At 49.1% G+C, this 27,421-nt stretch overlaps 1 protein-coding gene across 9 annotated transcripts in view; it reads right to left on the bottom strand.

The window, feature by feature from the left end:
* Window positions 1–27,421, bottom strand: part of NOS1 (nitric oxide synthase 1) — a gene marked incomplete at its 3' end in the record, with an annotated part of 106,806 nt that overhangs the window by 46,104 nt on the left and 33,281 nt on the right. For all 9 annotated transcript variants that reach the window (XM_082699760.1, XM_082699761.1, XM_082699764.1 and 6 more), the window contains exons 3-7: window positions 21,721–21,847; window positions 6,739–6,867; window positions 5,236–5,381; window positions 3,085–3,247; window positions 2,218–2,309 (exon numbers count right to left, since the gene is read on the bottom strand). In XM_082699760.1, coding sequence (XP_082555886.1) covers window positions 2,218–2,309; window positions 3,085–3,247; window positions 5,236–5,381; window positions 6,739–6,867; window positions 21,721–21,847 — 657 coding nt within the window. The remainder of the gene's footprint in view (window positions 1–2,217; window positions 2,310–3,084; window positions 3,248–5,235; window positions 5,382–6,738; window positions 6,868–21,720; window positions 21,848–27,421) is intronic.

The following is a 27,421-nucleotide window of genomic DNA, read 5'->3' as shown; positions in this document are numbered from 1 at the left end:
AAAACCGGAGATCGCCACTGGCCTCGCCTACCTAAACAGGTAGCTAGGAGACCATATACCGTTATTACATTGCAGGAAGGTGTTGTGCTCTGGGGAGCACCTCTGATGGGGAGATCAGCAGCATTAGAGAGGTGTTATGGAGGTTTCCTCACCAAACTGAGACTTCCTCTTTAGCATCATCAGAAAGATTGAAAACAATAGAAAGGAGAATGACTTCTTCACAACGTGGTTCAATGTGAACTCATCCCAGGAGCTCCGGCCACCCTGACTCGTCAGCGCCATCTGCGGACTCAATCCCAGGCTAGGGGAGCCGCCACCCTGGCTTGTGTCCACGTGAGGATCATGGGGCAGGTCTAGCCCATTGCTTAGAGATCTCCTCCTCTACACATTCTGCCACTGCAATGTGGCCCTGCTGCCCATGTTGGCGGAACCCTTCTCTGCTGTCATGTGCCCAAATTCAAGGCCGGACTCAGATTCACTTCCTCTACAAAGCATCCTGTCTTATCTGTTCCCAGGGCCACCTCCTTTCTGAGTACCTGTGGGTCTTACCGTGTGCCTAAGACTGTATTTCAGTTACTACTGCAGGGAAGGTGCATTGCACCAGGTGGGGGTGAGTCTAGAACGAGGGCTGAAGGTAGGCGTGCCACGGAGCCAAGAGTGCTCTCAACAGCAGCCTAGCAAGGGCGCCATATTGGAGATGAACACAGAATGAGTCAAACTGACAGCGTTCCCTTCAGCAGTAAAACACGCTGCTGTTTCTTTGGTTGAGCACCAGATAAAGGGTGTTTGTGTAACATATATATTTAAAAAGCGTGTTTAGAAACACCACAATCACACTCAGCGGGTGGAATGCTTACTCTGTGTGCGGGAACTGAGACCAACAGGAGAAACAGAACCCATTTAATGTCTCCTAAACATAATTTCACTGAACGGCAGATTGAACGCCTTACATCTCCCTCTCCCTCCCTTCTTCTCCTTTGCCTGCTTCTTCTGTTATGGCTAGATTATTTCTGTATATGGTATACATTCTCTGTTGGCCTTCCTATCATGTCCAGATGTGTGGTTGTCAAAAAAAAAAAAAGAGAGAGAGAGAGAGAGAGAGAGAACCAGTTGAATATTTTCTTTAGGAGAAGATCTCAAGAAGCCCCACAATTAATAACTAAAAAAAGGGGAAGTGCACTGTCTGGCTTTTGGTGACCCCCCCCCAATATTGCTTTGTAATAGCACCATTTAGAAACTACCAGAACAGCCCCTAAGCTCCTGGAGGGCTGAGACCTCACGGGGTTCTCCTTTGACACTCAGGATATAGAATACGGTTCTTTGATGTTCTTCGAGCTTTGAGGTCTTTTAGGAAAAGATTGAAAGACCGATTCCCCAAGCAGGCTCCGGGCTTCTGTTACAGCCTCCTTCCCTCCTGGCGGGCTCAGCTGGAACGGTGTTTCCTTCTCAAGGAAGGGACATGGCCAGAAAAACTCATGCTTCATGCAAGCCAGCCACTATGGGGATGAGTTCAGTGCAGGGAATCTGCATCTCCTTTCAGGGACTCTCCCTACAGTGGCACACCGGGACCCACCACGGGGCTGGTCCGCAGCAGCTGGGACCAGATGCTGGGCCAGAACCTGACAAGGCAGAAGCCTGACAAGTAGAACTGGCCAGCCGCAGGGCCCCCGCTGTTCCATCCAGCAGCAACTTGCCAGCACGGAAGCCACCAGCCTACGCCGGAGCCTCCCTGCCTTAGCCTGCTGCCCGGGCCATTGTTCTTTGTTTGGGGCGAGAGGAGTCCAAGGTGTGGCTCGGCTTGGTGGAACCTGAAGGAGCCATGCCCACCTCGACAGGAAGAGACATTGTCTTTTAAATCCAGGAACATTCTAAGACAGCCCCAGGCTACCGCAGGAGCTGGTGCAAGCAGGTCACCACTGGTACTGGGATTTTCCGAGTCCTGGGAATGGGAAACACCCTTTCCTGCCCTTTCCACAGGGTTGATACCAAACTGTGGGTTGAACGTGATTTTGGCCGCTGCAGCTTTGCAACCCATGCAAGAGTCCCAAGACACGGAGTATGGCAGGTGGGACAAAGCAGCCAGGACACCTCTCCCAGCTGGGCACCTCTCCCCGAGAGGAGAGGGGCAGCATTTCCTCGGCAGGCGAGCCAACTCCAGACCCAAGGGTCAATGCTTTGGGGACATCAGACGCCTCTCCCGCAAGCTGGCAGGCTCACCTGAGGTTCCCTTTGTTGGTGGCATACTTGATGTGGTTGCAGATGTAGTTGAACATCCCGTGGGCCGTGGTGCAGTCGCGGGCATCAAACACCTGCCAGGGGCACGTGGTGAGAATGGGTGCCTCCTCCCTCCCTCCTCGGCTCCCCCAGGGCAGCCGAGGAGAACCCAGGGCCCACTCCACCTGCTGTCCCACTCGGAGAGCGAGCTCTCTGCTAATGAGACCTGGGCGGGTTGGGTTTTATAGTGTGTGTGTGTGTGTGTGTGTGTGTGTTTCTCTATCCTAATAACCACAGTCCATCAAACCAGGAAGCCCCCCCGAAAGCAGGCATGGTGTGTAGGTACAGGTGGCTACAGGATGGTGAGTAAAGGAGAGACCTGGGTAGGCTGGATATATTTCCCGCTGAGTTACTAGGGATCAGGGATTTAAAAACAAAACAAATAACAATCAAACAAACCTCCCTTGGTCTTGATAACGAAACTACCTGCAATTTCAGACTATTCCTGTGGGGTGCGGTTGGTGGGGGGGTAGAAATTTTAGCAGAGGATGCAGAATCTAATGCTTTCAGTGAGTACACAGAGAATATAAATCAGAGAGTAGGAGGAACGCAAAAGAGAATGGTAGGGTCTGTGGTAAAGTGGAGAGCATAAGTCTCACCGATAGATGTGCAAGTTCCTTTAAAAAACAAAACAAAACACTGTGTTGGCTCAATGAGACATGACTATGAGGCAGAGTCGGTCATGACCTGAGAATCTGGGCCCCTGTGGCCACCACCCACTATCTCGCTGTGACTTCCAGGTACCCCTGGAAAGAGCTGACCCTTGGTAAGGCTCTTCCCTCCCCACCCACCAAGGAGCTCACTGCCTACCTGCAGCTTGGACCACTGGATCCTGCCAACGCAGCGGGACGCATTCCGCCAGGCGTGCTTTGCCCCGTAGATGAGCTCCGTGTCTTTGAGCTGGTAGGTGCCCGTGGTTTCAATCTCTTTGTTCACCTCTTCCAGCCTCTCTGTGTGCGCTTTGGAGCCAAATCTGAGTGAGGAAGGAAGGGACGTGGGAGTGTCACCTTCTCTCCTGAATTAGGGGTCAGTGGAAGGAGCGAACCATTCTAGGAGGGCAAAAGCCACAGCAAGTCTGGGCTGGTATGTGGACACAACGTTCAAGCACAAGCAGACTGCGAACTCAGATGCCCACAAAGGCCCAGCAGTGACCGAACTGGCTGGGTGGGGACTATGGCCAGCGGGCGAGCCTACATCTGGTTCAAAGGGGGTAGCCAGCACTCTGCTGGCAGGAATGGGGGCCCAAGGAGGCCAAGTCTCATTTCAAGAGAAACTAGAAATCTGATTTTTATTTTTCTGTATCTATTTATTTATTTTTAAAGATTTGATTTTTAAGTAATCTCTATATCCAAGGTGGGCCTCAAACTTATAACCCCAAGGTCAAGAGTCATGTGCTTCACCAGCTGAGCCAGCCAGGTGCTCCTGGAAATCTGATTTTTTTAAATTTATAATTTAATTTACTTTTGATTTATTTTTAAATATTTTACTTATTTATTTGATGGAGAGGGAACACAAGCAGGGGGAGCAGGAGAGGGAGAAGCAGGCTCCCTGCTGAGCAGGGAGCCAATGTGGGGCTCAATCCCAGGGTCCTGGACTCATGACCTAAGGCAAAGGCAGATAGATGTTTAAGCGACTGAGCCACCCAGGAACCCGTGGAAATCTGATTTTTAAAGAGAACTCTTCTAATTTTTAAACGATGACAAGGAATTCAATTTTAGGAAGTTGAAAATATTATTATGAAAAATTTGGGGCTTACAAAAAAGTATTGAGAATAGTATATATAATGATCACCCAGGCCTAAGAAATAACAAATGAGAAATATTATAGTTCCTTGGAGACAATGTTCCCATTATAACCCACTTTCTTCCCAAAAGTGTCTCATGCTTTCTTTCTTTCTTTTTTTTTTTAGATTTATTTATCTATTTCAGGGTGTGAGAGTGTGCGTGTGCACATGCTCAAGTGGGGGGAGGAGCAGAGGGGGAGAGAATCCCAACCACACTCTGTGCTGAGTGCAGAGCCTGATGTGGGGCTCGATCTCACGACCCTGAGGTCACGACCTAAGCTGATTCAGGGGTCAGTCGCTCGACCAACTGAACCACCCAGGGAGCCCCATCTCATACTTTTCTTTATATATTTGTCACATGTATAAATATTCCCTAAATCACGTACAGCATTACTCTATTATGTTTATTTATTTTTTTTTAAGATTTTATTTATTTATTTGACAGACAGAGATCACAGGTAGGCAGAGAGGCAGGCAGAGAGATAGGAAGGGAAGCAGGCTCCCTGCTGAGCAGAGAGCCCGATGCAGGGCTCCATCCCAGGGATCACAACCTGAGCCAAAGGCAGAGGCTTTAACCCACTGAGCCACCCAGGCGTCCCTACTCTGTTATGTTTAAAAAGTTTATATAAAGGGTGCTACCCGGAATGTATTATTTTACAAACTTAGTCTTTCTTCCTTTTGGTGTAGTTATTTGCAAGCTTTGTGCCCATGAACATGCTGGGTGCTGACTGGCTCATTTTTTGCAGCTGTATAATATTCCACGACTTGGAAAATACCACCAGTTACTCAAACATTCTCCTGTTGAAGGAGTTGAGGTGATTTCCTGTTGGTTCTTTGATTTTAATTTTTTTCCCTGCTAATAACAATATTTTAGCAAACATTTTTATGTATGTCTTCTGGTGAACAAGAGAGTTTCTTGTGAGAGTTTCTTTAAGGTAGTATGCCTAGACATGGAATTACGTGAAATGCTTCAAATTTAAGCAACGCTTTGCAGGCCAAACAAAGACATATCTGGGGGCCAGATGTGGCCCTGGAGCCACCAGCTTTCAACTTGTGTGTGTGGAGGGCAGAGCCTTCATGATTAGGTCTTGGTTCAGCTATTGTAGTGCTGGGGCTGAAGTCTTTGTCCTGGTACTCGGTAATTGACCCCCGGGGTCCCAGAGTCAACACACACTTGCCTTTTAATTGACGAGTAGTACTGATCAATGAACTCTTTGGCGAGAGGGAAGAGCTGTTCTTTCGTGCGGACGTCTTCAGGCCTTCGTATTTGCTGAGAAGGGAGCATGATGGAGCCCATACAGATGTGCTCGGTGCACCCTGTTTCCTGGAGGGAAAAGAGAGAGTTGGAGGATCGCTTGGTTTTAGCACAAGGGGGGCTGTGAGCCTGAATCTGATGTTTGTTGTGGAGTTTATCTGGCCTTTAATTCCCAGATGGGATTTCTCAAGTACCAGCTTCAAATAATTGTAGGATGCGGTCATCAGTTAAGGGGAAGATAGACAGGGGTTTAAGGTTCTAAAAATGTTTGCTCTACTCAACGAGGGGAAGAGGGGCTTTCTGATTGGCACTCCCCGGGAATCAGATTCACTGGTACCTAAGTACTTTTTTGATTCCATGTTGATCATGGAATCATGTACACGATTCATGTTATAGTCACTCATTCAAACACATCTGTGGGACGCTGACTGCAAAAAAGTAGCCCCAATTCTTCTGTGCCCTATAGTCACACCCTTTGCAGTATGACTTAATAGCAATTCTCATTGAGGGATGGAGTCTAAATCCTCTTTCCTTGAATGTGAGCTGGTTTTAGCCAATAGAAAATGGCAGAGGTGAGGCTGGGTCCACCCCATGCCTAGGCCTCAAGAGGTCTCATGTGCTTCTGCTCATTCTCTCTGAAAACCTCGCAACCACCATGGGAACAAGGCCAAGTTAGCTTGTCGGAGGATGAGAGATCACATGAAACAGAGTAGAGTTATCCTAGTTGAGGTCACCGAGACCAGCCCACCCACAGCTGGCCTCTCAGGTAGACTGCTGATGCTTGAGATCAATTGAGACAAGACCACCAAGCCAATCTGCGGACTTTTGAAAAATAATAAGTGATTGTTGTTTTTAAGCCACTGAGTTTCGGGGATGTTCGTCACACAGCAATAGCTAACCAATACAGTATTCTTCCAAGAGGGTCATTTTCAACAAAAGTGTAAAGCAACATGTTGCCTGGCTGGCTATTAAAAAAAATATGATATAAAAGTTCAGCTGACACACAGTGAAAGCAAGGAAGGGCTCGTTCCATATTTCATTAGTGGTCAGGCAGTGAGAGACAGAGAAAATGTGTTTGGAATGAGCAACTCCTCTGCTTGGATTCTTTTGGGTTCAAGGTACCCAATAAAATATTAATAATATTAATACTAAAAAATATTTAATAATAAAAAGTATTGCCATGAGTGAGTCAGTAGCTATCAGCAGTTCTCAAATGAGAGTGGATTTCCCACCCAGGGGACACTGAGTGATATCTGGAGACATTTTTGTTGTCAGAACTTCAGCGGGGTGACTGACATCTTGTGGGGACAGGTCAGGAGTGATGGTAAACCCCCCACAGTGCACAGGACAGTCCCCACCACAAAGACTTAGCCAACACCAAATGCAGTTAGTGTGAGCTGGGTCTACATTCTGCTGGCATACTCACCAGTGTGCTCTTAAGGTGAAGGGTGTCGGTGAGAACCACGTCAGTCTCCCAGTTCTTGACCTTGAGGAAGCGGGGGCACTTGGAGGGGCTGCCATTCTTTGTGGGAGACTGTTTTCCCGAGGCAGGGGGCTTGAGGAGAGAAGGAAGGATGGGGCATTAGACAGGGTCCTGAGGGCACTGGAAAACTGTCTCCACGGGGATGGGGAGTAGAGTCGCTTTTCCTGGCATCTTTCAGAGTCACTAAGTATCTGCACAGAGTAAGGACTCATTCTCCCAGGGTGACGCATGCAAGGTGGCTGGGAACCTGGTCCCTCTGTCTATGCAGAAGGAGGCACTGTGAAAAAGCCTTCTGGGTTCTGTTCTGCAGGGAGGGGCCACGAACTCAAAGGTGGCCTCTCTGGTGTCTAGTACAGGTCCCAGCATATAGCAGGACCTCACTGAATGTTTGTTGAATGAGGAAATATCCAAGGGACGCTGTCGGCTTCTCTGAATGGTACCAGCTTTCAGGGCTGAGGAATCAAACCTGAAGCCAGGTCAAATTTTTTGGATGTTTGGGCTTTCCTGCTACAGTCCAAACTCACTACTTCTAGTGAGTACTAGGAAAACAGAAAAGATTCAATGAGAAAGTTTTGAAGCATAGAATATTTCACCCAAATTTCAGGTTTCTGCCTTTCAAAAATGCCAAGTGAGTCCCTGCCTCAGGGCCTTTGCACTGACGGGCCCCTCCATGTTGAACAATTTCAGTCCCCCATTTGTCTTCACTTCCATATACAAAATGCCCAGCCAGCGGTGGGGGATAAGTCCTGGGCTCGCCAATGTTGGCCTGTCCAGTTTAGACCTCATTAATAAAGATTACGTTCAGTCTGAGGTGTTTCTGAGTAATTGTCTACCTGCCTATGCATCAGACAAGCGTCACTCAGTCAGCAACTGGAAGGGAGAGGCAGCAGGCACACCCTGCCACGTCAGCTGAGCGAGAGAGGGAAGACAAGCGAGTGTGGAGTGACAGTCATGCCAAAGAATGGAGCACTGCACAGTGACCTTGCGGCAGGGTTTTCACACATTCAAATGGTATTGAGCACCTACTGTGTGCTAGGCATTGTTAGGCACTGGGGACACTGTAGTGAACAAGACAGAAAGTGCCCTGGCACACTGATAGGAGAGAAGTGGAGATAAATCATAAGTAAAGCCATAAATGAATGACAGAATATCAGTTAGTGATAAGGATATATGATGATGAGGGGAGAAAGGCAAGTGCAAAGGCCATGAGGTAGGGATAAGCTTCAAAGGATCAGCAAGAAGGCCAGTGTGGCTGGAAGTGTAGGAGTGTGGTTAGCGCCAGGAGATGGGTCCTCATTTTTTTGGCTTGGGAGAACTCAGGTGGGTGAGGAAGCTATGAATTACCATTTAGTGGGCTGAGTCCAGGAAAGAAATCATAGACTACACCGAAGGGCTAATACTGAAAACTGGCATTCAAGAAGCACTTACTATATGTCAAGTAAAATCTTATCATGCCCATTTTACAGATGAGGAAACTGAGGCACAGAGAGGTTAACTAGGTTGTCCGAGGTCACACAGCTAGTACACTGGAGCCAGGCATCGAATCCTGGCAGTCTGCCCTGCAAACCGTGTCCTCAACTGCTAGACTCTCCTGCCTCTTGGCCTCTTGGTCATTATGCATAATTCATTCATTCATTTGTTCATTCATTCATTCAGCATGTGTTTATTGAGTATCTCCTATGTTCTAAGCAAGGCTGCAAGGGCCAGGGCTACAGTGACAAACCAGACAGAGGTGATCTCTGTCCTCAGGGAGTTCAGCGTACATTGCGGGGTGGGGGGAGGGACGACAGTTGTCACGGTCATTATAACCAAGTGCACGGTACTATAACGTGGGATGTTGGCAGTGTATAAGGGACTGTGGAAGCACACAGGAGAGGCATCTCACTCAGGGTATCTGACTCCTGAATCAAGACCTGAAGGGCAAATAGTTGTTAATCAGGCAAAGAGAGAAGACCAAGACCTTTTGGTCTTTTGCAGGCCAAAAGACCAGCCTATGCAAAGGTCCTGAGGTGAGAGCATGTCACAGCCTCCAGAACCGTGCAAGTGATAGCAGAGAACACATGGGAGGTACCATGACTCCCTGCGGTGGCCAGATCCAGTTACCCCCAGTGGTTCCCATCTCAGTGCTGGGCCTCACCATCCATCTGCCTGTGCAAGCCATGAGTGGGAGCTATCCTGGACATCATTCTCTTTATCCCGTGCACCTGATCCATCCCCAAGCCCAACCATTTTAGCTTCTCAATAGCTCTAGAATCCACCGCCTCCCCGTTCCCGATCTTGTTCTCCCTGGCCAGACCAGCATCATCTTTCACTTGGATGAATCCAATCACCTCCTGAATGCTGGCCACCGCATACCGCTACTGGCGTTCTAATCCGCGCCAGAAGACTAGGGCACTATAATCTTTTCTTTTTTTTTAAAGATTTTATTTATTTATTTGACAGACAGAGATCACAAGTAGGCAGAGAGGCAGGCAGAGAGAGAGGGAGAAGCAGGCTCCCTGCTAAGCAGAGAGCCCAATGTGGGGCTTGATCCCAGGACGCTGGGTTCATGACCTGAGCTGAAGGCAGAGGCTTTAACCCACTGAGCCACCCTGGTGCCCCTAGAGCACTATAATCTATACAGTCATCTACAGTACACCTGTTAGTCCTATCAGTGCGACCATCGCCACAAGTGTGACTAGTCTGATCACACCAGGAGCAGAAGAAGGATGCGGAAAAATTCTTCCCTTCGCTCTCATTTGTATTTCTTGCCTGCTAAGCTCCAAGCTATTTTCTTTCCTTCTGTCCCCTCGTGAAGCCACACGGACAGTGCCACTTCCTTTGAAAGCCTGGCCAGACAGCCCCAGTGCTTCTTTAAGCTCTGTCTCCACTACGGTCTCCTCCAGCCGATATGCAGGTGATGGACGTCACACCTTTGGGCAGGATTTGGTAACGACTAATTCCTCTGACTATGCCAGCAGCCTGCAGCCAGGAGAACCCCCCCACCCCCCAAAAAATCGGACCTCGCCCAAGTGGGAGGCACCCCGGCCGTCCTCCCTGAAGACTGAACATCACGCAGCCAGTTTGCAAACTCTCTTGACCATCCCCATGCCGGCCCCAGGGGCTGGGGAGTGGCTGGAACCCAGACCGGGGTCGGGGTGGGTATCAGACGCAGTGCTGGCACTGGGGTCGGGCCCAGGACCTGTGCAGGGGGTGGGAGGGCAGACAGATGGGGAGCACAGGGAGGCGGGAGGAGGAGGTGTGGGCTGCGGCCGGTGGGTGGGCAGCCAGCAGGTGAGGAGGGTGCGGCAGGAGGGACGTAACCGGCATTGGGAAAGAGGCCGTCTGCTGAGGTTCCAGATGTGCGAGGGGTGGTCACTACGAGCCGAGAAACTGGGGGCCCGGGCGTGAGCCGTGCCTTTCCACCCTGGGCTGTGCTGGGCTGCACACTTGAAACCAGGCATTAGGAGGTCCCTGGCAGGGCTGTTGTACTTGGGGCTTTGATGTTTTAATTAGCCAGCAGTAATATTAGATGACTCAGGAGGGGACAAATGGGGAGATTAATATAGCAGTCAGGGGCCCTGCATGGGGGATGCAAATGACTTTTCTGAGTGGGGACGGGAATGTTCTCACTAAAAACGCAGATTAGGGCACTTGTGAGTTATTAAGCTGTGGACAGGGCACAAGTGGGCTTTGGGCAGCGGCTACACGTGTCCTTTTCTGGATTTGTGTCTGGGGTGGCCAGTGGAAGCTTCTCAGGTGGCAGGAGGTATGGCTAGATCTCCTTGGGCTCTGTGGGAGGGCGGCCTAGGATGTTTGGTCCTAAATGGGGCCAGCAGGCTCTGAACTTGTGGGCATTTCAAATGCTCTGTCAACACCTCTTTGCTTCTGAAGGCTGCACGAGCCCTGAAGAAATGCACGGCAATGGTCTTGCTGCCCAAGAGGAGAGAGCGAGGAGAGGTCCTATAAGCCCAGAGCCCGGAGCCCGGAATTCAGCTTTGTAGGCGCCCTGACACCCTTTCCCTCTGCCTTCTCTGCCCTTCTCTCCTCCCTCTCCTTCAATAAATAACTTGTTGAGCACCTGCTATGTGCCGGGGACTCATGTTCTCGGACCTACCATGGTCCCCACTCTCATCCAGCTGCGTGCAGGGTTCTGCAAACTGCAGCCCATGGGCCAAAGCTCAACCACTGCCTGTTTTCACACATCCCAGAAGCTAAGGATGGTTTCTTCATTCTTCGCCTGACGAATAAAAGTATCAAAAGCAGACTGATGTTTCATGACATATACAAGATACAGGAAGTTCAAATTTCAGTGTCTGTAAATAAAGTTTTATTGACACATGGTGACACTCATTTTTTTTTTTTTTTAAAGATTTTATTTGTTTATTTGAGAGAGAGGATGAGAGACCAAGAGATCATGAGCAGGGGGGCAGGGGTAGAGGGAGAAGCTGACTCTTCACTGAGTGGGGAACCCGATGCGGGACTCGATCCCAGGACCCTGGGATCATGACCTGAGCTGAAGGCAGAGGTTTTAACCCACTGAGCCACCCAGGCACCTCAAACTGCAGGCTTTTGAGCCAACGAATTGACCTCCAGTGGCTGACCGCTTAGGTTGTTTCACTTATGTCCCCATCTGCTTAAACGGCACAGCATTAGAGATGTTTCCTTAAAACAGTGCCCCACCCCTGGTAACCTCTACTCCCTTTGCATGCTTTATTTTTCTTCAAGGCACTTTTCAGTGCACTTGCGAGGGTATACGTATCTGCATGTATCTACATCTTACGACTTACAGATCCGTATATATAAAGTCTACAGATACTTATATACAGATAGAGTTTTCCACCTACCCACTGTCTACTTTGCTCTATGTCCAGCCCCTAGACCAGTGTCCAGCCCATAGTACATACTCAGCAAACACCTGAGGTCCGCCACGGACTGAACTGCGTCCCTCCTGAACTCATACGCTAAAGCCCTAACCGGTTGGAGCCAGGACCTTGGGAAGTAACTAAGATGAAACGAGGCCATAACAGGGGCGCCTGGGTGGCTCAGTCAGTTAAGTGTCTGCCTTCGGCTCAGGTCATGATCCCGGGGTCTTGGGATCGAGCCCCACGTTGGGCTCTCTGCTCAGTGGGGAGCCTGCTTCCCCCTCTGCCCCTGCTCTTTGTCCCTTTGCACACAAGAGAGCTTGTGTGCTCTCTCTCTTAAATAAATAAATAAAACCTTAAAAAAAAAAGAGGCCATAAGAGTAGGACCTAATCTGATAGGATTGGTGGCCTAATAATAATAATAAGAGAAACCTCTTTCTCTTTCTCTCTCTACGCACACACAGAAAGGCAGAATAAGGACACAGTGGAGGTGGCCGTCTCCACGCCAGGATGGGAGCCCTCGCCCGACAATAGCCCTCGCCCGACAATACCATGCTGGTGGCTTGACCTCAGACTGCTAACCTCCAGAACTATGAGAAATAACTTCCTACGTCTATGCCACCCAGCCTGTGGTATTTCGTGATGGCAGCCCAAGTCAACGAACACGTGATCTAAGTGCATTTCAAAATAGTAGAGCCCCTTGGATGCTAAGCCAAAGGCTTTTGTCTTGATTGAGTAGAGACCGGGGGACTCTTGAAGCTGCCTGATTCGGGAAGGGTTAGGACACACGACCGCAGGGGTTGTGGGAGGGAGAGGGTGAGGGCAGAGAGACCCAAGGCAGGAGGGTGGGTGAGGCACAGGGGGGGCGGGGAGGGCGGATGCCATGGTGCAGGGGGAAAGCCGGGAGGGCGGGGCATAGCTGCAGCAGCTGTGGTGGGGTGGGAGGTGCAGGAGAGTAGGGTGCCAGAAGCAGAATAGACAGCCGCAGGCGGGGGAGAGGGTAGGAGGACGAGGGACGAAGTCAACACTGACTCTGCGGCTCCCCTGGCAGTGGGAGGACCGCGAGCCTTCTGCAGAAGTTGGGGAGTAAGGAGCAGAAGTGACGGGAAGGTGCAGGGAGGGGGGCTTTTAAGGCAGGAAGACAGACACAAGACCTCAGAATCTGGAAGATGTAGAAACAGAAGCCAAGCCCCTTGCCCTTCCCCAGTTATGGGCTGTCACAGTCAGGAGCTCACTGTGAACTGGGGACAAGCACGTGACAGCAGGAACGGAGGGCTCTTGGGAGATACAACATTTTAGGAATTGTTAGGGTCCAAACTGTGTCCCTCCCAGATTCATAGGCTGGTGTCCTAACCCCCAGCACCTCAGATTATGGTCTTATTTGGGGTCTCTAGTGAGGTCATTAAGTTAAAATGAGGTCTTTTGGGTGGGCCCTACTCCACTTAGAAAGAGGGCAAATTTCGAGACGGACCCGCACCCAGGGACCAGGCCGCCCAAACACAAGGACGCCATCCACAAGCTCGGAGACAGCCCTGGGGAGGATTCTCCCTCACGGCCCTCGGAACCACCCAACCCGTCAACACCTTGATTTCAGGAGATCGCCAGCCTCCAGAACGTTCCTGCTGTTTAAACCACCCAGTCTGTGATGTTTTGTGAGAACAGCCCTAGGAAACAATCGAGGAGCTACAGCCCAAACCTGTACGAAGCAAGTAGCTTCTGACTCTGACTGTTGGCGCCCGGGACAGCGCCTCCCTTCTAGGCCTGCAGCAGCCTGTCCTGCTTGGATTGTCCTAAAATGAGGGCGGCCTCCTGGGCCTGAGCTGGGGACCGTGCCAGCCACCCCAGGGGCCAGACACACACATCGTGCCCTCCACAGCCGTCTCAAGCAGCACCATGGGCAGCAAGCGTAACCGGGTTGTGAGCTGAGGCCCGTCAGGGTCCAGGATGGCAGACACATAAATAAGCAGGCAGGCACCCCCCCTCTGTGCGATGGAAAAAACTGCTACTTATAAAACTTAACCAACTGTGCTTCGGACTTTCCAGTATAATTTCCTAGTAGTGTATTCAAAGCATTATTTCTAAAGCGATTCATTCTGTATAATGACTCCAAGGAAGCTCGAAATCACTGATTCTCTCCCCCCCTTTTTCTCCCCCCCATCCCCGATTCAACAGGCTATTTTCTGCAGAGGGTGATTACAAGGAGGTGCTCCACAGCCAGACCAGATATCCCACAGCTGGGATAGAACAAGGGCCTCTGAAGGGAAGGTGTCTTTAAGTTACGTCTTTAAGGGGTCTTTAAGTACGTTAAGTTACGTTGCTGAGTAGATGCTGATGTGGCACTGATATTGCCAAGTGGCCAGATGTTATTAGACAACTTTGAACTTGGTCCCATTACCAGACCAAATGTATATGAGCACGAGGAATTGATTTTAAAAGAAATCCTGTAATGATCTTGTGGTCCAACCCCATTCTATTACGTGTGTACTATGTGCATGCGTTGATTAAAAGCATTAACTTGCTAAATATTTAAAATGCACAAGGCTTGCGATCATGTTTTGAGCTTTTTACCTTACAAGGTATCTTGCAACACTCAGAAAATGAAAGTCCTATGAACCTCTGAGAATCTCTGTTTGGAGGGGTGTCCGTGTGCACAGTGTGGGGGAAAAAGGACTTTGACCTAACATGGCTTATCTGGGAAAAGAACACGAATGTGGTTTGATGCCGTGAATAAGCGTGGGAGTGGTATCGCCGATTCCTGAACCAGACATCATTGTCCCACTGGAAACAGTCGGGACAGCTTGCTTTGAATATACTCACTATTAAAACAAACAGTTAGCAAAATATGTGGAAATTCCTGCAGGGCTGAACCCAAACCCCCATCAATTCAGGCCCCGCTTCCTGGCTCCGCCCTGGCTCTGCCTACCTGGGGTAGCAGGACCTGGAGGGCTCATGGCTAATCGACTGAGAAGAAGCCCGAGGGTCACCAGCTGGTGATGGCGTGGGTAGAGGGAAGCAAAATAGCAGCAAGGTTTGGATTCTGCTGTCACTGGGGGCTGAGGGAGACTCCGTTCCACATCTGTTCCCAGAAAGTATCTTTGTTGAGGCTTTTTCTTGGTCTCCAGTTTGAGGGCAACCTATGACCGTGTGATAACTGCTGAGTGTGTGTGATGTCTGTAGCTCATCTCAGAAGTGGAAGTTTCTGGAAGTTTCTGGAAGTCAAGGCAACCCAGATGGTGAACTTCTCAACTTCCATCATGAGCAATGTTTAGCAAATAGCTATTTGGTGGCTGAGCAGGGCTATGCTGCTGGACATCTCCTCCTCCTCGTGGTGACCCATCTTTGGGAGGGGAAGACAGAGGCTCTGAGAGGTGAAATGACTATCTTCAAATTAACAGCTAACAGGCAACAGAGCAGGCCGTGGGGTTCAGGTCCTCCAGGTCTGGGCTTTCTACTGTAGACCCTGGCTGCCGGCCCCTGTGGACTCCTAGAGACTGACCCCCAGCCCTGCAGCAGAAAGACGCACGCTGCCTTGATCATGATCAACAAGGATGACGATGGAGTCACAAAGGGAGAGGGGGCAGCTCTGTCACAGAGACTTGGTGGCTACTCACATTCCCTTTCCAGGCACAGAGATGTGCTTCCCGCGCTATCGGTCTCACGTTAGCCATGCAACAAAGAGCAGTAAAACTGTACCTAAACGAACCTGACCGTAGTCAGCCAAAGGATACAATGGCAATAATAATAATGATGATAATGCACATTTTGGAGCCCTCATTCTGTGCTGAGCTCTTAAGCATTAAGAGCGGGCTGTGGGGCTCGGCCCCTCACTAGTCACGTGACCTTCCTCAAGTGAACCCTCTGTGCCTCAGTTCAGTCATCTGTAAAATGGGGGCGACAGTACTTCATTGGGTTGGAGTGGGGGGGCTCCGTGAGACTGGGGACCTGAGGTGCTCAGCACCATGCCCGACGGGGCTCAACACACATTATCAGCTGCTATTCTCACAGACGTGGTCACCTCACACCTCACCTCCCCAGAACTGGACGAGCCTGTTAGGAAATGGGGCCTCCGTGCAGATGCTGTTTTGTAGTCTGGCCAAGGTCACCGGGAGGAGGAGACCCAAACGGAGAGGTCCCCAGAGCTGGGGCTGGGGAGTCCAAGAGTCCGAATGGCCACACCCTACAACGGGGCACGGGGATCCACGTTCTTGTTATTTTTACCCTGCTGTCATTAACGTGCATGTTTCCCGGCAGCTGGCTGGGTTGTCGCTGAGAGGCAGGGAGTGTCGCCTGTTTGCCTTCACTGAGATGCAGCAGCCCAGCTGGGGCTGGCTGCCTGCTTTCGGCTTTCAGCAAAGCCAGCACCCGCTGGACAGCTAGGGTGCGTGCCTGGGCGGAGAGGCGACCTGTCCCCCCTCTGATCCTCTGATTGCTGGGGACCCACGAGGACTCCCCCTCCCCTTGCCTCCTAATTTGGGGCTTTCTAGGCACTGGGATAATGCTAACACTTCATAGTACAGAAAAGCTTCTCAACAGATTTTGACATTTTGAAAGCAGCTAGCAAGCCCCGTGTCCCCAGGGGTGAGGAAATGCCAGGCTCCAGATGAGGTGGTGGGCAGGGGGATTTTGATGTAACAGTCATCTATCTGACTACCTGATTGCCAGTGTCAGCAAGAGGCTGGAGAGAAGGGCAGAGAGTTGAATAAGACAGGGGAGGCGTATTGGAAATCCCACCTCCCCCAGACCCAAAATCCTTCCTCACATCCACGGAGCAGACTGATGCTTAATAAGTAATTAAAAAATAGACATTCGGCCCTGAAGCAGGACACAATTCACCCTTTCCCCCTTCGGAAAGCAAATCTGGCAGGTAAGGAAAGAATTGCCTAATAAGAAGGGAAGCACAGGGGCACCTGAGTGGCTCAGTCAGTTAAGGACCCAACTCTTGATTTTGACTCAGGTCATGATCGCGGGGTCGTGAGATCGAGCCCCGCATCGGCCTCTGCTTGGACATGAAGTCGGCTGAAGATTTTCTCTTTCCCCATCTGCCCCTTCCTTTCAAATAAGTAAAATCGTTTTAAAAAAAGATTTTATTTATTGGGGCACCTGGGTGGCTCAGTGGGCTAAAGCCTCTGCCTTCAGCTCAGGTCATGATCCCAGGGTCCTGGGATGGAGCCCCGCATCGGGCTCTCTGCTCAGCAGGGAGCCTGCTTCCTCTTCTCTCTCTGCCTGCCTCTGCCTACTTGTGATCTCTGTCTGTCAAATAAATAAATAAAAAATCTTAAAAAAAAAATATTTTATTTATTTATTTGAGAGAGAGAGAGAGAGAGCACAAGGTATGAGGGGAAGAGGGGTTCGAGGGAGAGGGAGAAGCAGATTCCCCACTGAGCAGGGAGCCCAACTCACTCGATCCCAGGACACGGGGATCATGGCCTGAGCCGAAGGCAGATGTTTAACCGACTGAGCCACCCAGGCGCCCCTCAATAAATAAATCTTAAAAAAAAAAAAAAGAAAGAAAGAAAGAAAAGAAGGGAAGCAGAGAAAGGCTTGATTCAAATGCTGAGGTTTTGCAGGGAGAATGGACCAAGGGCAGTTTCTCAAGTCATTTACATAGGGCAGCATTTTCACTTAAGGGGATTCTTATGTCAAGAGCCTTAAGAATGGTGTCAAAAGTCCGTATGTGTCCCAGGTGGTATCAGCACTAAAGATGACCTCAGAGGTCCAACAATGATCCTTAGCAAGAAAAAAAAAAAAAAAAAAAAAGCAGTGTATCCTGTATCTGCCACAGTGGTTCCTTTTACTATAATACCTTTTCCTACTTTCTACTTGGCAAATTCCTATTATGACCTTCCAAACCCAGTTCAAATGTTACCTCTTCAGCTAAACACTTCCTGATGCCTGCTGAGGTATTTATGTTCCCACAGTGTTTTGTGTCCCTTTGTATTTTAGGATTAATAGCACTGTACTGGTGTCTGTCTCCCCACATTCATCCGTGAAGGTCTTATGGGAGGGAGGGAGAGGTTTGGTCATCTTTGTTTCTACCCCAGGGCTACGCATGTGGCAGGGGTCAGGTAAAGGTTTGGTAATGAGGGAGCTGATTTATTCTATCTACCAGCCCAGGCCAGAGAGGGTTTGCAAAGGGATGTTAAAGACGAGCGTTACATGGGTCAGTTAAGCATCTGCCTTCGGCTCAGGTCATTTGATCCTAGGGTCCTGGAATCGGGTCCCATGTCAGGCTCCCTGCTCCTGTTCCTGCTATCCATCTTAAAATAAAGGAAAAAAAAGAAAAGAAAAAGAAAAGGAGAAGACGGGCAGTACAGTCACTCACACGCTGTGTTCTGGTGACGAGGGACTGGAGTCTCACTGGCTGTACCGACTGCAGAAACCGTTAGCAAGAAAAATCACCACTAGATAGAGATGAACATCTCAGCCTCCAGAGACCGACTGAAGAGAAGGTGCTTCTGTGGCTGATTTTCCTTGACTCCGGATAGAGGAGAGAATCAGGAAGGAAGGGGAAGGCCTCACTATTCCTTCAGGGAGCTAACAGTCTTCTGAATCAGGAAGTTCTTTCTCTTGTCTAGCCTGTATCCACTCTGCTTCCCCTGGACTCTGTCCCCTTTGGCCCCGTCCTTGGGGGAAATGCAGACCAGCTGTTTTCTTGTCTCCTGTCTCTTCCTGACTCAGGAAGGCAGGTAGTGGCTGGGTCTCTCTTTGTGTTATTAACAATGCTAACCGCCCCCCCCCCCCCCCCGCAGATGCCTAAAAAAGCAAAGAATGTGGGTTACAACTGGGAGGAAGGAAGCCGGTCTGGGGAGCTCCAGGTAAAGTGGCTTTGAGCAGGTAGAGAAGAAGCGAGGCATATACGCCGGTCTTTAAGAGTGGAAAGAAAAACATTACGTTTTCTATTAATTTGCTCGGCCTGGGAAACATTTCCCAGCACTGTGGCTATGGAGATGTCTAGCAGGAAGTAACAAGGCTGCTTCCATAGCGCTGGGGCTGGGACTCACATATACCCAGCCACTTAGCTCTCTACCCTCTGCCAGCTGTATCTCTGAGATGCATTTGGAAAACTGAGGCACAGACAACCGAGTCAGGGTGATCTTGATAGCCGGTGGTTTTGGGGTCAAAACGACACTGAGGGATTTGCCGGTGATAAAAGAGAGAATGTACCTCCTGGCAAGGCTGATCTGCATGTTCTGAATCTAGAGGCTCCCTATTCTAAAACTGTCTTATCTTTAGGAAGATGTGATTGTTCCTACCTTGCCCAGCACTGTCTCTCCTTTTCCAGGCAAAGGGAACGACCATTTTTGAGGAGCTCTAAGGCAAGTCCTCAGCACCCCTCCCTGATGGCTATGGCCAAAATATTTAAGTCCCTCTGACTCCCAAATGCATATGTTGAAACCTAATCCCCAAAGTGGGGGTATTCGTGGGTGGGGGCTTGGGGAAGGGATTAGATCACCTTCTAAAAGAGACCCAGAGAGATGCGTCTTCTGCCCTCTGAGGACACAGGGAGAGAAGACCTCTGCCATGAACCAGGAAGTGGGCTCTCAGCAGACCCTGAACTGCTGTAGCCTTGATCTTGGACTTCCCAGCCTCTAGAACTGTGAGAAATAAATGTGTTTTTTGTAAGCCACCCCGTTCATGGAATTCTGGAATTAGAGCAGCCTGCCTGACCTAAGACACTGATCATTGCACCATGAAGCTCTGAAAAGAGGGCCAGTGGTCTTATTCATCACTTCTGCCCCATTCCCAATATTGAGAGTCCCACTCCTCAGGCCTGAAGTTCAAGGTTATGGTTTCTAAGCTATCACTGTCAAACCGAGGTAAGCAACATAAAAGGAAATGGCCATCATCCTGCCATTGCTTAGAATTCAGCAGTGACTTTAAGGGTCTTTCTGGCGGGGTCAAAGCATCCTCTGTTTTGTCTCTGTAGGTCAGGTCTCAGGAGTTAATGCAAACCAGCAGTTATAAACTTTGACATCTGGAGGGATAGGTACGTAGGTAAGGTAAATTAGCCAAGCAGGCTAGCTAATTTCAAGATGAAACACTCGGCTGCATGTTAAACACATAAGAATATTCTTCATTTCTGTAAAATAAGAAATCTTTCTCGTGTTTCCTGAAACATACAAAACTCCTGGTTTATTTTTACCTGCCACTTACAATAAAGTCATGGATATAACAATATTTCCCTTTCATCCTAAGAAAATCAATAGTACTAATGTTACAAAAAGAAACAACAGACAATGGTCTTAAGGGGAGGGGTACAATAGGGAGTGGTGGGGATTGTGGCAAACTGGAAAGCCCATGCTCTGTCCATGCAGATTATTGTCTCATAAGAATATAGGCTCGAGGTGGTCAGTGTGTCCACCTTTTTAAAGAGAAGCTGTGAATACAACACTTATATAAAATTTTAAAACACTGGCAGTAAATTCAAAGTACAAATACAAATTATCCTTTAAGGCAATGTAGTACAGACCTAACAAATCATGTCCAGAGCCTGGGTCTAGCCTGAGGCCGTCTCTTTCTGTTCTTCTTTTGTCTTGCAAGGATTTGAATTATGGCAATACTCCTTTCTTTTCAGTTAAGAAAGGAAATACAAAGAAGAATGTTAACTTCATTTGCTCGATTAATCATGAATGGAAAATAGCGCCCTCACAGCTCACGGTGTGGCCCTGAGTTTTGAGGACAGCATAACAGATGTCTCTATTGGTGTTCCTCCTCCAAGCATTCCTAGATGTCACTGCAAGAGGGTGAGTCACTAGCCGGGGGAGCAAGCTCTGACCTACCGCAGAATCCCTGACATCCTTATCTTCCTGGCTAGCTATCAGCTGCTAGGGAAAGCAATCCCCGCTGAGGCTCTGGAATGTTCCCTCCTCCCCTTGGGAGGCTATGTAGAGAGGCCTTGGGTCATTGCTCAGGTGAGCTGGTAGTGAAAGGTGCCATCCATCCAGATACATCAGAAGACAGAACCTGGCCACCTGCCCCGTGCCATCCAGGATGGATGAGAAGAAGGAGACTTGGGCCATCTCCCTGTTGTGACCTCCCACACACCATTCCTCCCATAAATCGTTGCAGTGCAGAGGATAGGTAGCAAATTCGTCTGCTTTAATAGGGTTGCACTGGCCTGGTCTGTAAGCTGCCCAAGCAGGTGGGAATGAGGCACTATCTCTAGCCAAATCTCTCTATGCTCAGAAACAACGACTCAGCTGCCAAAACACACCTCAGCAAACTGGCAAAGACCGAAAGTTTGATAATACGTTAGACTGGTGAGGCTAATACCACTGTGGGGGATACCACTGCTCTCCTGCTTAGCTGGTAGGATTGGGACAATGCTTACGGTGAGCCATTTCTCCATTTCTGCCCCAATCACAAATGTATATGATCGCTGAGCCAGCAATTCCATGTCTAGGAATTTATGCTGTTGAAAAGATTGCCCATGTGCCATGCGGGGCATTTAGGCAATGTCATGGCAGAATACCAGCAAGGACCTAAGTGTCCATTATGGAGGACTGGCTCAGTAGGTGCGGCAGAGCCATGCAATGGAATATTATACAGCTGTGAAAAAGTGCCAGGCCTTCCCTCCCCTACAGATTGGGGGTAATCACCAGAATATGTTGATAAGTGAAAAGCAAGGTGCAGAGAAATATGTATAATGTGTTCTCATTTGCATGAAAACAGTGTGTGTGTGTGTGTGTGTGTGTGTCTATGCATAAAGTATTGCGGAAAGAAATGATAAATATTGCTGGAATTGCTGGAATGTGGCTGGAATTAGGGGAGAGAGGAAAACTTTTTACCATGTATCTTTACTTTCTAAATTTGGGATGTGAATGGCATGGGAGTGCCTCTGTTGGTGAAAACAGAATTGAATTTCAAAAAATGGCAAGATCATGAACAAAGCAAAACAAAGCCAAAACCCATCTCCTAGGAGGCATGCTCCTGGCCTCAGAGCCCCTGAGCTCTCCAGGTGTGGTGGTTCCTCCCCATCCCAACATGGTTTGATATTTGCCATCCCTTCCCCTCCTTTTCACGCCGGGGAAGGTTTAGGGAGCCGTGCAGTGTGGGAGCCAAGCTGGCACCACCCGCTTACCTGCTCCTTCTCTGAATAAGGGTTGTTGAGGATGACGGGCACATGGTCCTTCCCCCACAGGTCACTGAAGACTCGGTCATTCTCCACGCCAAGGGGCAGCGGTTTGTGTGACTTGCCATCCACACCTCTGGAAGACAACATAGGGGAAGTGAGAAAGGCATGCTCTCAGGGGGCACAGGCTGATGGCCCCGGTCTGCAAGACCTACATCTGTACAGAATTTCTACAGTCATCCTCAGGACTCTGCACGGAGCCAACACGCTGTGGGTGCTCAGCTTGCTGCTCAGCAGAATCACCAGCAACATGTGGGAAGGCAGGCAGCCCCCTCGCCAAGCACAGAGGTGAGCTCACTGATGTCGGCGCTGGTACATACCCAACTTTGTGGGCATCAATTCCGGATGGCCATGACCTGGCCTTGGTCCTCCTTCTCACTTCCCCATTTCAAAGATCCAGGGACACAGAAGGCTCATCCCTAGGCAGAACCCTGGACAACTTCAGATGTAGGAGGCAGGACAGACAGAGAAGACAACAAGCCCCGGGGGACAGGGTGATGGGTCATCCGAATTCTGAATAAGCACTAATAATGAGACTAATGATAGCTGCACCAAGAGAAACAGAAATGATTCTGAAAATGAGGGGAACAGAGCAACAAAATAAATAAGACCATAAAAATGATAGCTAGTGTTTATTAAGCATTTATGTGTCAAGCACCTTACAAGGGTTTTAATTTAATCCTTTTGACAACTCTATGAGGTAGGGATGGATATTAACGACGTTTTATGGATGTTGTAAGCAAGACAGACACTAAGATGCTCAGGGTCACAGTTTTTCAGTCCAGTATTCACAGCCATTCTGAATTGGAGGCCCTCATTATCATCATTCATCAGCATCATTATCACCCTCATCACCACCACCACCACCACCACCACGACTCTCATCATCACCACCACTCTCGTCAACATCATCATCACCACCACCACCCTCATCAACATCATCACTACCACTTTCATCACCATCACCACCATCACCCTTATCACCATCACCACCACCCTCATCACCATCACCAGCATCACCACCACCACTCTCATCACCATCACCGTCATCACCACCATCACTCTCATCAACATCACCATCATCACCCACTACCCTCATCACCATCGCCATTATCACTACCACCCTCATCACCACCACCATCCTCATCATCATCACCACCACCACCACCCTCATCACCATCAACATCATCAGCACCACCCTCATCACCGTCATCACCACCACCACTCTTGTCAACATCACCATCATTACCCACCACCCTCATCACCATCACCAGCATCGCCACCACCACCCTCATCACCATCACTGTCATCACCATCACCACCAACACCAAGATCACCATCATTACTATTGTCATCATCAACATCACCACCATCACCACCATCATCCCTATCACCACCACATCATCACCATCAATACCACCAACACCACCATCACATCAACAGAATCACATCATCATTATCATCATCCCCAGTACCATCACATCATCATCATCACCATCATTACTATTGCCATCATCACCATTGCCACCACCACCCAAACTTCCATTGATACCACCACCACCACCATTATTCTGATGATCATCACCATTCAGCTTCTCCTCATCCACATAACCATCATTGCCATAATCACTCTCATCATCACCATCCCTACCAGCATCACCATCCTCCTCTATTGTCACCATCATTAGCACCTTCATTACTATACTCATAATCCTCATAATCGTCATTGGATAAGGAGATGGAGGCCCAGAGAGGTTAAATCATTAGCCCCAATTACACAGCTATGTGCAGGAGCTGGGATTCAAACCCAGACTTGTTCTCTAAATGCTGACTTCTTAACTGCAAAGCTTTCCTGGCTCTCTGCTCTTGAACTCAGATTCGGGAGGAGACAATCTCAGCTACATTCCGCAGCCTGGTCATCCTCTAAAGATGGAGATAAGTCACGGCTGAGATGGAACTGACTTCATATCACAATCCAGACCTTCTGAGCAGCTCTGCCTCACCTCTGTCCTTCTTCCCTCTGAGCTCTGTCCTCCTGCTTCCTGACAACGGGCCTCTTTTTAACCCTCCCTTCCACTTTCACTCTGACTATAACATCTGTCTGCTCCCCAGCTTCGGGCACCGTGGCTTCTCTGGAGCCCCTCTTGATTTTGGTCCCAGGTATCAAGGCTGACCCTTACCTAGCCCTCCGTTCTACCTTCCCAGCTTTAGGGATTTATAATCCCGGTCCCATCATTTTCCCCAACCCCCAGTCTGCGCTGATGGTCATTCAGGGCTCGAGCTCTGAGGGCAGGGCCCGAGTGGCCCCTCTAGCTGTTCACTCGGGGCCAGTCACACCTCCTCCTCACTGTGTTTCACAAAGCGCTGGTGGCCTGCGTCAGAGCCACTTCCACTCTTCTACATGGAGAGGACTGCAATTGTCAGAGGGAACATTCTGTTTTACCCTCTTGAAAATGTCACCAAACACACTGGGAGTGGTTCTTGATTACAGACATTTCACAAGCCAGTGGTTTACCTACATGGTGATAAACAGAGGAATTTTCTGTTGAGATGGCTGCTCAAAATGTCACTCAGCTCCCGCTCAGCTGTGAAACGCCCAATCTTATGATATCATGTGACTATAAATGGGGCTTCAGCAGAGATGAAAGGCCGATACTGTTTGAGGGTCTGTAACATACCAGGTGCTGGTGGAGAAGTGACTTCATTTACTCTCAACAGACTGTTTTGCAGAGGCAAAAACTGAGCCCAGAGAGGTTATGTATGTTTCCCAGGCTCCCACAGTAAGCACAGAGAAGGGCTGAGATTTGAAACTAGGTCTGATTGATGCTCGCCCCAGATCCTTCTGTTTTTAAGCAGAGACAGGAGAAAGGAGTTACTCCAAGCCAGAGGCTAAAGAGCAAGGAATCCAACCTCTCTTGCTGAATGAGGCCAGTCTGCAAACATTACAGGGAACAATTACCTAGGCAACTCCGAAATGGCTCACATGGCTTGTCTGTCTTGAATCTTCAGGGAGACCTGCTTTTATCCTCACCCTCCTCGCTCCTTTTTTAAGAGCCTTTAACACCTCTGTTTAAATAATGCATTTGAAGTGTTTTGTCAACACAAACCTATTTAAGAGTCCCGTGTGATGAGCTGGGGAGGAATATTTTTAATATGGGACCAAGGGGAACACCCAGGTTGAGCTATTTTGTTTCCATTCACCCAAGAGCAAAATCAGAAGTAGATTTTCATAGATTCCCAGCTCCTAGTCTGACAGTGATACCAGGTCTGAGGGAAAATCTAGTTAATTGCAGCAAATCTGCTCACCCTGGGATCTAGCCGCTTCATGGGTTCCTACGGGAACCAGGAAGCTACTGGTTAAGAGGGTGGGCTATCAATTGGGTGGCATTGGGTTCAACTCTTGGCTCTGCTGGTTATAAGTTGTGCAACTTTGGATATTTATGCTGTCTGAATCTCCATTGATTCATCTCTAAAGCAGGTTAATAATACCTAGTTCATGGGGTTGCAGAAATGGTTAAACGAGGTTAAGCTTATAGCCCTTAGCTGTGTGGCACCTGCTGTTACTTTTTCTACTACTGCGTTCATGGGCTGATCAGACAGAAACAGATAAAGGGAAAATTCTGGTTCTGTATAAATCTGCCAAGGTTGCTCTAAGCCAGCATGGTCTGGTAGAACTTTCTGTGATGATGAGAACATCCTACGTCTACATTGTCCAATTTTATAGCCACTGGTTACGTGTGGCAATGAGTATTTGAAATGTGCCCGTGGTCAGTGAGAAACTGAATCCAAAATTTTATCTAATTTTAATGAAATTTAAGTAGCTAAATGTGGCTGGCGGTTATAGCACTGGACAGTGGCCCCTCAAGGACTTGGAACATTAAGTTCCAAGGACTTAATGTCTTGGGAAAGGAGGCATTCATCACTTTTGCTGAGAAAAAAAGCATGTTCTTTTTTTGGACGGCACAGGTAGGGATACTCAGACCCTTTCTGAGCTGTTATGTCTTGTGCCCAAGGCACAGGACTTCAGGAATTCTCTGCTTCCCTTCCAGACGCCTACCTCCCATCATTCTCAGTCCTGATCTCCACTCTCTTTTCCTCCCAAAGAGTACCCTGTTGTCTGCTCTTACCTTTAGACCTCCCTGGAATGCCTTTTCATCCTCCCTCTGCCAGGAACCAGCTCCTACTCAACCTTCAACACCCACTTCACACCCCTCCTCTCCTGTGGGTTAAACAAGGTCATGAGCGTAAAATGCCCAACACATAGTCAGAACTAATTAAACATGGGTGTCTTCATTGACAACGAAGGTAACTTAAGCTCAGAGAGATTAGGTAACTCATCAAAGGTCACACTACCGATAAGCAGTGGAGAAAGCCTGAAAGTCAGATGTTTCCTTCTTGCTGTTCCCCTAGCTGAGAATCACTGAGAACAGTGGTGGTGGGGGAGACGTTTGGTTGAGCCGCATACTGGTGAAGAACCTCAAATTCAGATTTGAGCTTTTCCTCCAATGGGGTAGAGGTGTTGAACGTATTTATCTGTTGAATGATAGCCTGGTCACTTTCATGTATCATTTCTTCTTTCAATAAATAAACTGGGAGCCCATAGATGGATGGGATAGGGTCTGTCTTGACTTCTTAGAAGCCTGGAGGATGACTCTCCTTTGCCAGTACTTATGAATGTTGGTCCTGCCCAGCTCCCTGGAGTGCTTTTGGTTTAGATCAGGGTTTCTCAACCTGGAACTACTGGTATCTTGGGAGCTGGACCTATCTTTGTTGTGGGAAGCTGTCCTGATCTCTGCCCATTAGATGCCAAGAACTACCTTCTTCCCTCCACAGTCCCTGCCCGATGTGACAATCCAAAATGTCTCCAGACATTGCCCAATGTTCCTTTGGGGAGGAAGCAAAATGTACCCCTTGGTGAGAAGCACTGGCTTAGCTGTGGCTGGGAACCCAACCTCATGCTTCCCCCACAGTCCCTCCAATCCCTGCTCTATGGCCATCTCTACGTCTACGAGGATTTATTCACTAGTTGCCCCTTGTTCCCAGATGGGACTGAAGAACCTGCCTTCCGTATGTGGCTTCTACTCCTTCTCAGCCATCCATGGTCCCCTGTGTAGGCCATCCTCCAGTGGGCTTGCTTTCCAGGGTAGACCAGGATCCCCACGGCCATCATGTGGTCACATTAGGCAGTTCTCACACTTAGGAGGCATCAGAATCAACCGAGGGGCCTGTTAAAATCTCTCTGAACTTGCCCCCTGGACAGTCTGAGGTAGTGGGTCTAGATGGGAAGCCTGGAATCTGCATTGTCCAAAGCACCCCATGTGGTCCACGGACTTCCTTGAAGACCCATCTTCCTGGGAGTGCTACGGGCCTGACTCTAGCAGGGAACAGCAAGGTTCCTTCCTGGTTAGAAATGTCAGCATCCTCCAAGCTCCTTCTCTTCTTTCTCCTCATAAGACCAGGCACGGTGCTTTACCTTCCACTCGGCAAGCATTTTCTGTGCTTTCTGGCAAGGACCAAACTAAAGCCTCTTTTCTTCCATTTCGCTAGCTGGACAGTCAACCCCAAGCTAACACAGTCAGTCTGGCATCTCTAGACCTTTCCAAAACTTTTGCCAGCTCCTTCCCACTGAGGCTTCCTGGGGGCCAGGCCT

The sequence above is a fragment of the Mustela nivalis genome (genome assembly GCF_964662115.1).
Source record: "Mustela nivalis genome assembly, chromosome: 14".
NCBI lineage: Eukaryota > Metazoa > Chordata > Mammalia > Carnivora > Mustelidae > Mustela > Mustela nivalis.
This window is presented reverse-complemented; position numbering and strand designations above follow the sequence as displayed.